Here is a 16,212-nt window from a genome sequence, read left to right as displayed (position 1 = left end):
AAATAAAAACCTGTCAAGATGGAGATAGAGAGAGAGAAAGATCCCGTCGAGTTGGAGAAATCTTGTCGAGTTTTCTCGTTCATCTTTATTTACAGTTCCAACATGCCAACGCAGGTTATCAATTTTTTCTCCCAAGACTCGGTAAATTCCTTTAGCCGTGACAAGTGACAGAGACTATAATGGCGTGTGGTTGATAAACAGAATCAAGCTGCGAGGTATCTTTTTACAAATATGGCAAGGGCTGTTAAATTTTTCCAGATAGCAATCAACAAGTTTGAATCGATATACCAAATACTGCTAAAAAGCCATATAAAATTAAAAACTAGACCCTTGTTTAGAAAACCAGAGCAAAGTTTGATGGACATTGATTTAGCGGATGCTTATAAATATGAGGGACATATAATCTTTCATGGGAAATATATTTGTAGATTATGGGAAATTAAGAAAAATGTAAATAATGATATGATCCTGGTTTTCAGGCGGTAAAGTATTTTCTTGGGACCAATAAAGTCACGTGATAGCCCAGTTACGTTAGATGGCTTCCGAAACGAGTATATAACTCAATTAGTAGCTGGAAGTTTCAACACTAAATCACCATTTCAGGACAGAAGGTGATGCTGGATTAGAAAGTAAATGTCTGTGAAAAAAATCCATTACTGATTTAATTCTGTCATCTCTTTAAAAGCAAGCTTTACGAAAGATTTACGGGAAATCGATTTTTGTCTTCTCTGAAAAACGGTTGCCTAAAGAGCCGTTTGCGATCATTGATAAATCGTTTATATTTTATTCCCTTTTTTTTCAACTTGATTCTTAAAGTTTTTGTCCACCCATTTAACTTTAAGCTGGAGTATATTAAAGTTGGTCTGTCCGTCTGTCTCGATGTATTTATGTCTGAGTAAAACATTTTCGTTTCTGAACAAATATTAAGTAGTCTTTAAGGTTTTGCAATGAAATTTTATGTATAAGCCTATGTATAATAAGACCGATATTGATTTTGATATTAAAATTTGATTTTTTATACTAAAACTCCTCATGGCCTTAAAAAAACTGACGGTCCAAATTACGTTCGAGGTCTGTAATACCGGTATTTACTGCATAATGCGTATAGCTAGTTTTCATAGAAAAAAAATTATAAGCGATTGCAATAAATTACTTTAACTTTTTTATAAAAAGTCCCGTGGAATTTGGGCCAAAAATTAAGATTGATGTCCTTCATCCGTCCATCCGATCTTTTTCCTTCCGTCGCACTTCGTGCTTAGTTCAGTTCTTAGTTCAGTTTCAAAGAAACTATTCAACATATTTTATCTAATTTCATATGCTGATACATATCGATAAGAGGTATTCAACTGCATCAACATTTTTTGACCTTCACCTTTCTTTTGAACTTGACCTCACTTTTCTTAAATTGGTGTTTACTAGTATCCCAGTTTTAATTAAACCATTCAGCTGATTCCAGTGTAATCATATGCTGAAGTAAGCTATTCAACTGCACCAACATTTTTTGACCTTGACCTTTCCTTTAACCTTCATTTCACTATTCTAAAATGAGTGATTAGCTCAGTTTTTTAAAGAATCCTTTTAAGAAAGTGCAATCAAACTTCATATACAGATACTAGTACATACTGATATTTATAAGCTCTTCAACTGCATTTATATAACATTTTTGACATTAAACTTTCCTTTGACCTTTACCCCAATTTTCTAAATTAGTGTTAGTTCAGTTTGAAATAAAACATTAAAGATATTTATATCCAGCTTGCATAAAGCTAATACTTATTAGTGAGACCTAATTAAGGTTTTTCTAACCTCGCAATTTTAATTATTCAAAGTACAAAAACTGCATTTATTTTCATTTATTATAGTTTTAATTGACCAGTTATCGCAAAAAATTTATAGGTCGCCATATTATTTAAGACGGGGGACATAAATAAACAGAAGTGTATGTCAACATGAAAAATCCTAATCTTATTGAAAATAGCATTGTATATATTATGTAAAAACTCGTTCAAATGCATAATTATGATACTAAGAGTTCCAAAATACTTGCTACTTATAAGATGATTTTGAAATATGAATATCAGGGAAAATATTAAATACATTAAAAGGAAAATAAAGAAAATGAATGAAGATATCTGAGAAGGAGTTACTGCCCTTGTCACAATTTTTTCAAAGACTAAATAATTGATTAAATAATGAAAATATGCATTTTTAAACTTCTATCATTTAACAATAGTTATAATTACACCTATTGAGAAGCAATATATCAAAAAATGTTCTACTGGGTATGAATTTAAATTGATAACAGTTTTTGCAAAAACCTTTGACATCACAGGAGGATGGAAATACCTTAACTGCATTAAAATTTTTGATCTTGAACTTTCCTGTGACTTTGGTCTCACTTTTCTTAAATTTACATTTTACCAAGTTTTAAAGAAACAAAGATATTTTATGTAAGTTTATTTACTTATACATTTTGATAGTTTTTATCCAATTATTTTAAAATCCCGCGTCCAGTACTACTTAGGTCAGTACCAGCGCTGGCTATTAAAAGATCAGAATACTCCCTCACTGAGCAGTGGCGCTGAGTTCCATACTCCGAGGCTCTGTAGAGAAGTGGACAGGCTTTCGCCTACATCAATATGAATGTCCACTTCTCTAAAGAGAATACATTCCATCTACCTGCATTAAGATATACTAGTATTTTAGTCTTTGACTATATTTACCAGGCCTGCAGGTACCTTGCACCTGTAAGTGCTAGCGTAGCATGAAATATCTGACGTTTTCGAGGCGTTTTTCTCAATTTTGATATTTGATTGCAGGAAAATGTTTGCAGTGGCGGATCCAGAGGGTGAGTTATGGGGGTTGCAACTTCCCCCCCCCCCCTCTTTGGATTTGCATAAATAAAAGAAAGAAAGAAAAGAGAAAGAAGAAAGTCTTAATTTTTGTTGTGTTTTTCTAAAGAAAATTTTCAGTGAAAGGCTTATGTTGTAATACATGTATATAAAGAAATTCGGTTGTGAATACAAAATGAAACACCACCCCCTTTATAAAATAGAATTTTCGGGTTCGGAGATATATTTTCCTCAGTTTCTTTTTCAAAAACTTTCAAGTAATTCATACAAGTACTTTTTCCCAGGTTGATCAACCTCCCACTTTTAAAAATCATACTCCACCCGGTATCCTATTGAGTTATTTCACTACATGTATGTGTAAAACACACGTTGTAATAACGCTTTTCCCCTTCAACCCCCCCCCCCCTTTTTTTTGAAAAACTTCTAAATCGGCGCTTGGTTCGCGTCTCTTTTTTACAATTTTTAAATCATAATAAAAGTTTACACGAAAAATGTCAAATATTTCTTATTTTTGGTTTCGAGTAGAGACATTGCAAACAACGTCTTGGACAACCAAAGAACGATAACTCGAATTTGACCTTGAAGAATCGCTCTTTCGAGAAAGAGGTAAAAAGATATGAAAACTTGCCGAGTGAACGCTTTTATGAAGATAACATTAAAGTAGTAAAACAGTGATACATTTGATATGTAGACCTAATGCTAAAATGAACATGCGATATCAAAAGTGGTTTTCTAGAATTCATTTATTTGTATTGTGGCATAGCACAAACACAGCTGCCTATAGAGGAGATGAAACTACTCTTGCAGGACGACACTGTTTCAACCAAACAGGAAATGGTAGGCAAATAAATATTCGGGACAATTGAAAAGTGAGACTTCAATGTAGAGATACATGTGCATTACTCTAATTGAAAATTACAATTGAAAAGTGAGACTTCAATCTAGAGATACATGTGCATTACACTAAGTATACAGTAAAGGTAGATTTTTTCTACTTCATTAGAAAACCAAACAGAATGTACTCTGTGTTTCTTTCCACAAAACTGTTTGGCCAACAACACATGTAAAGAAGAAACCAAAGGGAATACATGTGAACAGTGCACTTTTAGTTTTGGAAGCAGTGCTATGAGTATGTATGATTCCTGAATTTTTAAAGGTGCAATCTGCTTTTTTATTGAAACCAATTATTCTTTTATATACCCGTAAAACATAATTTTTATCTGAACACAAAGATCAAACGGGTGATGATATTTGTATATTGCATTATTAGAATATTGATAATTAGAATATTGATAATGATTAATGAATTGGGCTGTTTCATTTTCAGACAATTATAGATTAGGGAATACCTGTATTTCATGTGAAGCTATACCAGTGACCACCATTGCATTCGGAATTTATGTCATACTTTTCATAATGGCAGTCATTACCAATGGCTTCAGTTGCTCTCTCTGTACAAAGGTAATAATTCATCCCACATTTTGAAAGGCCCCAAACAGACTTTTCCAATACATGATGTTTTCCTGAGAGAAAAGGGTTTAAAAAGATAGATGACATATATGTTTATTTTATTTACAGCTCAAAGTTATATGCCATTTTCTCCAGATGCTGTACCTGACATTTCTCATCAAGCTCCAGTGGCCAGTGCTTATTCAGAAAACAGTGATGGGCCTGGCATTTGTTACCTTCAATTCCAATATCATTCCACTTAGTAAGAAATGTCAAACCTTTGTCTTAAGTAGTTATTTATGACTTTGTTTCCACTGATATACATAATGATGTTTTGATATAAATCAAACACAGTGGTAAAAGAATAATCATTACCTTGGGACCACCAATAAAGACATATTAAAGAGAGTAAACATTTCTTTTCTAATCAAAGATCTTGACATTTTTTCTGCTGATAGCATATAGAGGTTAAGAGATAGGGTAACAGTGGATTTAATCAAATTAAGAATGTCTTTTTGCAATGACTGGTGTCATGGTGGAACTTAATTGATAGAAAAAGGTATGACATTGTATCATTTTTTAAATTTCAAGAAGTATATGTTTATGAAACCTTGAACGATCAGTAGTAGTATGATTTAAGTATGATTTAGAAAAACACAAACCATCCAAATCCCTGATATCCATGTAGTGTTTGAAGTCATAAGCTACAGATCTAAGATTACTGTAAAATCACATATTTTCATGGGGTTCAAATTTTCAAGTTTTGAGGAAAAGATACTAGTATTACTTGTGGAGATTTGATTTTGTGGTTTGCTTATAAAATTTATCATTTCATGGCAGACATAAATTTGTGTGTCTCTTCTTACATTGAAAACAACAAAAACTAGGGCTAATTGTAACGGGAACCGTTACAGATGTTCCCCAAACGCTCCCCAACTCCCTGTTAGTGCCTTACTCCCTGTAAGCTTCATTAAATAAGACGAACTCTATGCCTTTTAGACTATAACAATGTTTTCCCTATATTAAGAATATTCAAATTTATGCATTGCACGCATGCGCATTTGAATGCATGTGCGTAATGACCTTATAATCTTGTCTACACTATTTATATACTAGAAATTACAGCGTTTTATCCACAAGTATTAAAAAATACGTTTTAATCTAGTGTATTTGTTATTTTACTCATTTCACGTGCACGCACATGCGTGCATGTGCATGTCAACCATATATTCTTGTAGGAGTCTGTTATGTTTGTCTATGTTCTAAATCCCATCCTGTTTGGTTGAAAAACGAGGAAGTTATAGCCATTTTAAGTTTAAGCCAATCAGATTGCAGCGCACGTGTATGCGCATGTTTTAACAAAAACTGTTATATATCATATTGTAGGACATCCTAATGCATGATTATGTTTAAAATTTTAAAGCATATCGTCAAAAACTAAAAAAAAGATATTGCGATTTTTGTTTCAGCGAATCACAGCAAAGCACACGTGCATGCCTGTGCATGACGACCATACCTCCTTGTGGGAGTCCATTATGTTTGTCTATGTTCTAAATCCCATGCTGTTTCATTGAAAAACAAGGGAATTATAGCCATTTAAAGTTTAAGCCAATCAGATTGCAGCGCACGTGCATGCGCATGTTTACATGACAATTGTTATATATCATATTGTAGAACATCCTAAAGTATGCCTATATTTTAAATTTCATAGCATTTTGTCAAAAAACAGAAAAGATATTGAGATTTCTGTTTCAGCCAATCAGAGCGAAGCGCACGTGCATGCGCGTGAGTTCGTGCTAATTTGACAGTGTCACATTATCTACACTATGAATATATCCTTATTAAATGAGTTTTAAAATATTTCATCAAAAAATGTTAAAGTTATGGCTATATAAAGTATATCCGTCATTTCACTCATTTCACTCGCCCGCACGTGCATGCGTATGCGCGCAAAATAACCTTCGTGTTGCACACCTACACTACACACCTATTAACCCTAAAAAGGTTTTAGCTCAGTTGGGTGAACAGTTTCTGAGAACACTCGCGGACAAAAAAAGTACCGGAGAACAAAGAAGAAAAAAAAGAATAATAATAACTAGATGCGTTCTTGTTGCTAGAGCAACAAGCGGTCTTCCGACCGACTTTTCGTTAGAGATCTATGCTGCATCATTCCATGAAATAGATTTCAGAATGTTTTCTTTTCGTTTACATTCATTTACAGCAGTCTCTCAACATATATCATGATTATTACAGGTAAACCTCAAAATGTTTTTCAATATAGCTTTTAAAAATCGGCAAAATATTTCATACATGTTATAAAAGTGAGAAAAGTCATTTGCAATTGAAAAATGAGAGAAACAAAGAAAAAATTTGGAAACGCCCACAGCGGGATTCGAACCCTCGACAGTGGGTCAAAGATTGGTTCGGTCATATCTTTTCAATAAATGCACTCATCAAGATACTGAACATATATTTAGAATTCTCATTAGAAACACTATAAACCCTGTAAATCCTGAAGAAACATATTGAAAAACAAAAAAGTTGAAAAAAGGGACTTTTTGAATTCACTTCCGTTTGAGACCGGAAGTGCAGATGACGGAAAATAAAGGTCGTTCCCCATAATGGAGTTCAATGTTCTATCACCTCAGTGAGTTTCACTTTCATAGCTTTAGCCGTTCTCGAGAAAACTGCTGGACAAAATGCCTTTTAAAAAAAACAAAAATCCCCCAAAATCGCGAACGAAAGTTAATTTCGAAAAAATGAAAAACACGTCTGGAGATTTTCTCATGATGCATCATTCCTGTGAAAATCTTTTAAATCCATCCACGCACAGCTGAGATATCGCCCTAACTATGAAAAAAAGAATAATAATAATAATAATAAAAAACAGACGAATAACAATAAGGTCTTCCGAAGGAAGTCGGAAGACCTTAATAATAATAATAATAATAAGAAACAGAGTAAAAACAATATGTTCCCAAACTCTGTTTGGGGAACATAATTAACACACATCCCCCACCCCCAAAATTTAGTGATCTCACTGTATTTTCATTATTTACAGAATGTTTGATTCCATCTCTCTCTTTCCTAAGTATCCACTACCTAGAGTGGACCAGCTCCTTCCTGATTGTGGTCATTATTTTCCTCATTACAGTCCTAGTGGACAGGAGTTTGGTGAGCCCTACTGTTTATTAAGCCCTCGATCAAGGAATATTTATTGATCCTCATAACTTGACCAGATGTAAGAGATTTAGGTTGAGTGAGAGGGTTGATTTGACGATTTGGTCTGAGTTGTTCAATGACAATGAGGGCATTATGAACTGATTAACAAATAATTAATATACTGTTGTAATTAAATCAGATAATTAACTTCATATTATTATATTGATATTTTCAATCTTCATAAGTGAGAGTCATTTTTTAAATTGAATTCTAACAGTTTCTGACAAAATTTTATTAAGAGACTGCCAAATATATACATGTTCATGTGAAATAAACCATTGCATTGAATTTCAACCTTTCTGAAGAAGGGAATGAATAATATTGGCATTTTCTTTAATTTACTGGTGAATTCCAACTTAGCTTTGTAATAGAATATTAGAATAAAAATAATCAGAAATAGGATCTATTATTTAATTATATATTTGATATATCTAATCAAAGAATTTGGTACATACATGTATTTTTTATATTATCTGTAAAATAAAAAAAGGAAACTTTATACAGAAATATGTTCGTCTTTTCATGCTCTTTGTAAAGGACAAGAAATTATGAATTTAAAACTAGAAAGACAGTCTTTTTTCTTTCAACAGGGTACTGCAATTCAAAAGAAAACAAATAAAGCCAGAAAACAGAAGAGATGGCGTTATCAAGTGACTTTCTTGAGGATGGCGTTCTTTGTGGTAGTAGTGATGTACATGCCTGTAACTCTGTCTGTGGTCCATAGTTCACTCTGCTCTGGGATAATTCCTGCTGTTAGTATAATTTCATAAAATTCTAGAGGAGAAAATATTATCTGTTGTCAAAGATGTGAGCTGTCAATTACAATTTTCAAAAATGTTCATGCTTTAGTGACGTTACTTTAAGTGGATCTGTCAGTCAATCTATCTAGCTGTCATTTCATCCATCTATATTTCTGTCTGTCTGTAACACTTTCTTTTCCACAAGAAATTGTATACAGGGTTATTTTGGCCTGTGTAATTTTTGCACTTGAGAACAATTTTGCCCTATTTTAAATTTACCCAAAGTTTTGTTTCAGAAATTATCTGTGTGATTTGAAATGGCCCCATTTTAAATTCACCCAATCATGAAGAGGGTGAAAGGGGCAAAAGTAAAACAGAGCGAAAATTTCACGGATTGTACATTTTGGCTGTGTTTAGCAACGATTGTGCTAACTTGAAAGTTTCAAAGAATATTTGCACATTATATTTTGGAGATGATGAATGAAAAGCTATATATGCAAATTATAAAGTTTTTGGTACACAATTCTTTTTGATATACCGTAGTTCTAATTTTCTTTCCCTAGAAAGTTACACTAAATGCAGAAAAAAATGTATTTTTCTACCTCCAAGATGAATCTTGTGACCAGATTATATTCCAGGTATCCATTTTTCAATTAGATATCAAAATGTTGTCAAGTTAATCTATGATTGGTTAGGCATTTTGAAAAAAATATATATTTATCTTTTCTAATTTTTTTTTTTTTTTGACATTTACATTAGAATGTTAGGTTTTGCTTGTTTTATCAGCAATTATATCTTAGTTAAATGTGTCAAGGAGACACTTCTGTCATAAAAAGGTCATATTTCCCAGGGGAGTTTACATTATACCAATTTAAATTGTAAATGACCCTAAAAAGAAGGAATTAAAGTGGAATGAACTATAGAATGTGTCAATTTAATAAAGTTCTGTAATATTTTTTGAATTTCTGGTTTAAACAGGCCGGGGCACCTTTTGCAAAAGAGCATCCTATAAAATTCAGAGAAAATAAATAGTAAACAAGCTAAAATGTCATTGAACAGTAACGCTACAAATTGTTGACAAAAAAAACTGTTGACTGAAAAATCTTGCAGAATGAATTATCCTGTTAAATATTGCATGCATAAAAATGTCCTAATATTTTTTTAAGATGAAATTTATTTTTACAAATTAAAATAGAAAGGAAATTAAGCTCTTTTTTGGGGGGCAAATTTTCATTCAAGTCATAATAAAGATTGTGGCCCCTGCTCTTGAAATCATTCATTTTTAGCTCATCTGAGCTGAAAGCTCAAATGAGCTTTTCTGATCACAATTTGTCCGCCGTCTGCCTGTTTGTCTGTCTGTCTGTAAACTTTTCACATTTTCATCTTCTTCTCAAGAACTACTGGGTCAATTTCAACCAAACTTGCACAAAGTATCCTTAGGTAAAGGGGATTCAAGTTTGTTCAAATGAAGGTCCACCCCTTCTTCCAAAGGGAGATAATTATGAATTTGTGAAAAATTAATGGCATTTTTGAAAAAATCTTCTTCTCAAGAACCACTGGGCCAGGATAGATGAAACTCGTGTGGATTCATCCTCAGGTAGTGTAGATTCAAGTTTGTTCAAGTCATGTACGGGGGTAGGGCGGGGCCACAATGGCTGACCAAGTTTTACATAGAAATATATATGAAAATTCTTCAAAAATCATCTTCTCAAGAATAGCAAATCCATGATTGGTCATGGGACTTCTTTTGGATTTAAACTTTTCAATTCAATAATAAACCAATTTCTACTTTTTTCTAGTGTATGTCAGGTGAGCGATTACATATAAATCCTATGTTTTTAAAGAGGGTGCAAAGTGGATAAACTTTTCTGCATATATAATGGATTTTATCATCTTCTTATTGCAGAATATTCAGTTTTTCGGCACCATTTTCCTGATATTCTACGTTCTACTCATTCCGGTTCTAATCGTCTTTATAACACTGAGGCAGAAGAAGTGGAGTTTATTGTCAGAAGTTAATCAGCTGTACAGGTAATACTCTACGTCACTACACTGTGGAATCAGGGGTTCAGTTCTAATCAGCTGTACAGGTAATATTCTACGTCACTACACTGTGGAATCAGGGGTTCAGCTGTACAGGTAATATTCTATGTCACTACACTGTGGAATCAGGGGTTCAGTTCTAATCAGCTGTACAGGTAATATTCTACGTCACTACACTGTGGAATCAGGGGTTCAGTTCTAATCAGCTGTACAGGTAATATTCTATGTCACTACACTGTGGAATCAGGGGTTCAGTTCCTCATTTTCCTCACAGTGTGTTTCCAGGGATATTGGTATTCACAGCTGATAAACTCAGTGGAAGGGCTAAATCAGAAATAAGGTTTCATTGATTTCAGAAACCAAATAAAATTATTCCTGACTATAATTGAAAGACTTGAAGAAGAAATATTTAAAATTGTGATACAATTAATAGAAGTTTGGAAATGCAACACATTATCCAACTGTCCAAAGCCCTATTACTGGTAATATGTACATTGTACATGCATGATATACTTGAATTATGCTTTCTCTCTCTCTCACTTTCTCTCATTTTAAATTTCTTCAGTACCTATAATAAAAATTTTGAATTGTTACTTCCAGACCATTATATGAGTCCTATCACCCTCGCTGCTGCTTTTGGGAAGCATTTCCGATGATCCGGAAACTGGTCAGCATAGCGATCACAGATGTTTATCCACTAAGGTGATAATAAGTTATTCAAGGTTTTAGCTAAAGTGTAAAACATCTATCTCAAATTTTATATGCCAATACATATCATCTTTTGGAATTTAATAATTTGGGGTTTAATAGAAGTTAATCACATCTGTACAAATTTTAGTTGTTTTTTAAAAATGTTAAAAAGTTTGAATTTTTATATAAAAACAGTTTATTGTTGATAAAAAATGTAAAAATTGGAGAATGTTTGTTACTTGCATCACTTGTGATTCAATATTCTGGGTCCGTACACTGTGGAATCAGGGGTTCAGGCGGGGTAATATTCTATGTCACTACAGAGATGTGGGGGTCGGGGGGCGAAGCCCTAAAAAAATTGCTGTAAACGGCTAATTTTACCATTTCCTGTTTTGGAATGCTTACCACTTTATTATATTACCTATTTATGTACTATTTCGGATAGATATGATCAAATAAATTCCAATCGTAATTCACACTGTGTGTCGTAAGGGGCGACTGAATGGGGAGTGTGTATCGTAAAAGGCTACTGAATGGGGACCCGAAATGATCTGAGTTACTACACTGTGGTCCTCCTGAGTTACTTAATCAGCTGTCCAGGTAATATTGTATAATCACTACACTGTGGAATATTTCACTTATATGACGTGTTGTAAGAAGCAATATTCTACAGTCACTACACTGTGGAATCAAAAACGGGTTCTGTGTCACAGCAGGTGTGTCACGATAATCCCTTCCTCACTAAAGGCCCTCAGAGCGCCGAGCATAGGTAATATTCTTTGTCAATACACTGTTATGGCATATAAGTGAAAAATTCTTGAGTCAATAACCAACCAACTAACGTTAACTCACAATACTCATCTGATGCTTCAACTGAATTTTCACTTCTGAATGTAAATACATGTATAAACAATGATAAATACGAAACTGACTTTTCCCAAGAAAAAGATAAAATTATTTAAGTCAATAGGGGTATCTGGGAATATTCTACCCGTCACTACACTGTGGAATCAGTTTTCACTGTACTAAATGCAGTTCTAAAATAATCGATAGCCGTAGTTCGAATTTCGTTATGGGACATGGGGACTGGTCCTTCAGATGAGACCGCATAAAGTTAAGCGAAGCCCCGTGTCACAACTGTGGCATGATAAAGATCCCTCTCTGCTCAAAGGCCCTGAATGCCGAGCATAAGTAATAGTGACACTCACTGGATAGCTGAAAAATTGCTCAGGTGGCTATAATCAGACAAATAAATGAACAATCTTGATCCAGCTGCTTGTGTTGTGTTTCTTATTTCCAAAACAAACCAAAAAAAAAAAGAAAATCTAGAGGAGGCAATTGCCTCCGTTGCCTCAATGGTAGCTACGGCCCTGATATTGATTTAAATTTAGTGACAAATACTAGTACTACATGTACCGGTACTATAAATTGCATTACATGCTAGGTTGAATTGAAAAGCTTTTCAATTTTATGAGGAAATCATGCAAAAGTGACAATAGTTTTTTTTTATAAAAGCAATTTTTTTTTATGAAGTTTTATTTCAAAATATGAATTATTTTAACTTTTTCAGTATTTTTATACAGTGCCTGATTCAATTGTCAACAACTGGTGTATATTTCATTCACTATTCTACTGAGGCCATACAGGTAACCTACCTGTCCTTTCTGTTTTAATCACCTGTACAGGTAATATTTTCTATGTCAAAATTTGTCCGTTGTCTGTTCGTTGTTCGTGTGTTTCGTAGTATTGGTTGTCGTCGTTGTCGTCGTAAACTTTTCACATTTTCATCTTCTTCTCCAAAAATAAAATAATTCCAATTTCAACAAAACTTGGCACAAAATATTTAAAATTCTGATACAATTAATAGAAGTTTGGAAATGCAACACATTATCCAATTGTCCAAAGCCCTATTACTGGTAATATGTACATTGTACATGCATGATATACTTGAATTATGCTCTCTCTCTCTCTCTCTCTCTCTCTCTCTCTCTCTCTCTCTCTCTCTCTCTCTCTCTCTCTCTCACTTTCTCTCATTTTAAATTTCTTCAGTACCTATAATAAAAATTTTGAATTGTTACTTCCAGACCATTATATGAGTCCTATCACCCTCGCTGCTGCTTTTGGGAAGCATTTCCGATGATCCGGAAACTGGTCAGCATAGCGATCACAGATGTTTATCCACTAAGGTGATAAAAAGTTATTCAAGGTTTTAGCTAAAGTGTAAAACATCTATCTGAAATTTTATATGCCAATACATATCATCTTTTGGAATTTAATAATTTGGGGTTTAATATGATGCATCGGAACACTCTACATCTGTGCAAAATTTTAGTTGTTTTTTAAAAATGTTAAAAAGTTTGAATTTTTATATAAAAACAGTTTATTGTTGATAAAAAAAAATGTAAAAATTGGAGAATGTTTGTTACTTGCATCACTTGTGATTCAGTATTGATTTAAATTTAGTGACAAATACTAGTACTACATGTACTATAAATTGCATTACATGCTAGGTTGAATTGAAAAGCTTTTCAATTTTATGAGGAAATATATAGTGACAATAGTTTTTTTTTTATAAAAGCAATTTTTTTTATGAAGTTTTATTTCAAAATATGAATTATTTTAACTTTTTCAGTATTTTTATACAGTGCCTGATTCAATTGTCAACAACTGGTGTATATTTCATTCTCCTCATTCTACTGAGGCCATACAGGTAACCTACCTGTCCTTTCTGGGGGTTTTTTTGTTTGTTTTTCTTTTTACTTTTTATTTAAAGTTGAATAAATGAAATTGTGGGCAATTTCAAATTATTTAGAATAAATACACATGCAGGCGTAATTAGAACAATTACAGGTGTGTTTGTGATGGGGGGGGGGGTGGAAATGGATATTTATTTCAGGATGCTCTTAACTTAAAACAATACCAGATAATTGGACTGATATTTTCCTTATTTAACATTAATTGAGGGTAGCTTGATAAACTTTTTTACCTATGTTTTTTTTAAACTCCAGACTCTGATTTTTGCTAGGTCAGTTGTATGGGGTAACAGAAAAACAGAGATCCACACATTTTTTGAGGTAAAAATTCTATTATATTCTTTTTGTTACAAAATGATGGAATATGTATATATAGTTTCAACATCAGTTCAGTGAGTTGAACAATAGTTTTAAGCTCTAATCTTTTTTTCCCCCTTATTTTCCTGAAGAATGTTATTTGGAATACACATACATATGTATATGTAAGCAAGATAAAATTTTCATTAAGTTGTTTTTAATGCATACATTTAAAAAATACATTTGCAAGAATAAAAATTTCTTGAGCAACCAGACTCTAGTGATTACCCAATAAAAATTTCTAGCGAATAAGACTGGAGAGCAAATACTAGTACAATGGCTGATACATGTATGTAAATGAATTCAAATCTGTTTGGTTTCCAATAAATAGATATTGTCGACCCTGACAGTAGGTTTGGTGCAGTCTGTACCCCTCCTGGTGACCCTAGGAGCAAACACCCCCACCCTGGAGTATCTGGTTCTGGGCTGCATTGGATTGACACTGTTAATAGGGGTGGTCATGATCTTTTTGACTCCAGTGGAAAAAGTTGAAGAGGTGAATGCTTCTTAACATCATGTTCCTAATGGCTCACTCTTGCTGTCTAATTCATATTTATGGGGAAAAATGCAGAAATACTGGGTAATTCTGCTTTGCATTTTTGTCATGATTCGCATGAAAAGAACTAATGAATGTAGAAATTCATGCTTATGAATGAACCTTATATCATTTTATTTTTTATACTAGTATATCTATATACTGTATACAGGGTTATTTTTGCCCCGTGTTATTTTCGCCCTTTTGCACTTGCACAATTTTGCCCCATTTTAAATTCGCCATATCATAGTTCTGTTTAAGAAATCATGCTGTTTAATTTGAATTCGCCTCGTTTTAAATTCACCCAATCAAGAAGAGGGCGAAAGGGGCGAAAATAAAACGGGGGCGAAAATTTCCCTGTATACAGTATATAATTAAAGTATTTCTAATGATTTTCCCAATTTTGAGACCTTTCTGCCATTGCATCGAGATATGCTCTACAGTTATTTTTCATAATTATCATCTTTTTCATTTTAAGATACCTCCATCAGGTGGAAACCTAGCCTCTTCTAGTGAAAGCCTGCGTTCACGACACAACAAAGTGGCACCAGCCCCCATGACTTACGAAGATGTCATTCAAGAGAGAAGGGGACATTTAGAATTCTAGGGGACTTATCCTTATTTAGAATTCTAAGGAAATTATCCTCATTTAGAATTCTAGGGGACTTATCCTCATTTAGAATTCTAGGGGACTTATCCTCATTTAGAATTCTAGGGGACTTATCCTCATTTTGAATTTTAGGGGATTACCCTCATTTTGAATTTTAGTGGACTTACCCATGGTTGTGATAGATTTAATTGTTTACATAAAGAGGTGCGTTATTCAGTGAATGTAATTTCTAGACACTTTCTGGAAATAATGAAAAGCTGATTTATTTGTTTTGCTTACTTTTTTATCAATAAATATCAATTTTATACTTGTTTTATACCATTTGAACTTGTCATTTAGCTTTCTATGAACATTGGATGAGAGGAGAGTGCATACTGCACAAGAAAAAAGATTTTTAGTTTAAAAATAAACATTTAAATCTAGCCTATATATTCATCAACGTTTCTAAAGATATACAAGTATGCATAAACATGCACTTTCAGTGCCCTAAATTTTATACTACAATAATTATTCATCATTTTTCACAATTACTGAACATATAATGAACAATAAAATTGTCAAACATGAGATCAAATAGGACCCATTTTTGTTGCTTTAAACTTCATTTGAATTGAGTGTGAAAAGAAACATAACTCCCATAAACCTGCATTTCCTTGCCGAGATAATGTTGTTCTTTATAATAAATCTGATGTTCTTGATCATCATCAAGCAGTTGTTGAGATCAGTTTATAAAATTCCTTGGACCCTGGAGGCCAACACCAGAATTTTAACTTTTCAGCATTCATATGATATGGCCAATGATGTGAATTTTTAAAAAGAAAAATAATGCAAGTCTAATAATGTAGCAAGCATCAAAAGTAGCTGAACATTAAAAATGCACTGTTTGATGAAATGTGTTTATACCTTTAGTTTCAGTCATTGCTCAGTTTACACTTTCTTTAAAATATTCTTTTAATCTTGC

At 33.1% G+C, this 16,212-nt stretch overlaps 2 protein-coding genes across 2 annotated transcripts; both read left to right on the top strand.

Annotated features, from left to right (window-relative positions):
• Window positions 1–3,471: 3,471 nt before the first annotated feature.
• Window positions 3,472–13,092, top strand: LOC134280126 (uncharacterized). The gene is made up of 11 exons (XM_062762549.1): window positions 3,472–3,689; window positions 3,856–3,981; window positions 4,180–4,313; window positions 4,431–4,563; window positions 7,363–7,475; window positions 8,114–8,275; window positions 8,827–8,901; window positions 10,170–10,294; window positions 10,907–11,008; window positions 12,567–12,642; window positions 13,081–13,092. The coding sequence occupies exons 1-11, from the start codon at window positions 3,557–3,559 to the stop codon at window positions 13,090–13,092; spliced, it is 1,191 nt and encodes a 396-aa protein (XP_062618533.1). The 5' UTR covers window positions 3,472–3,556.
• Window positions 13,084–15,265, top strand: LOC134280132 (uncharacterized). The gene is made up of 5 exons (XM_062762559.1): window positions 13,084–13,182; window positions 13,629–13,706; window positions 14,022–14,070; window positions 14,438–14,602; window positions 15,120–15,265. The coding sequence occupies exons 1-5, from the start codon at window positions 13,133–13,135 to the stop codon at window positions 15,246–15,248; spliced, it is 471 nt and encodes a 156-aa protein (XP_062618543.1). The 5' UTR covers window positions 13,084–13,132; the 3' UTR covers window positions 15,249–15,265.
• Window positions 15,266–16,212: the final 947 nt, after the last annotated feature.

The sequence above is a fragment of the Saccostrea cucullata genome, unplaced genomic scaffold (assembly GCF_032062105.1).
Source record: "Saccostrea cucullata isolate Sc308-1 unplaced genomic scaffold, CSIRO_AGI_Scuc_v1 ctg716, whole genome shotgun sequence".
Taxonomy (NCBI): domain Eukaryota; kingdom Metazoa; phylum Mollusca; class Bivalvia; order Ostreida; family Ostreidae; genus Saccostrea; species Saccostrea cuccullata.
Note: the sequence above shows the minus strand (reverse complement) of the source record. Positions and strands in the feature narration are given on the sequence as shown.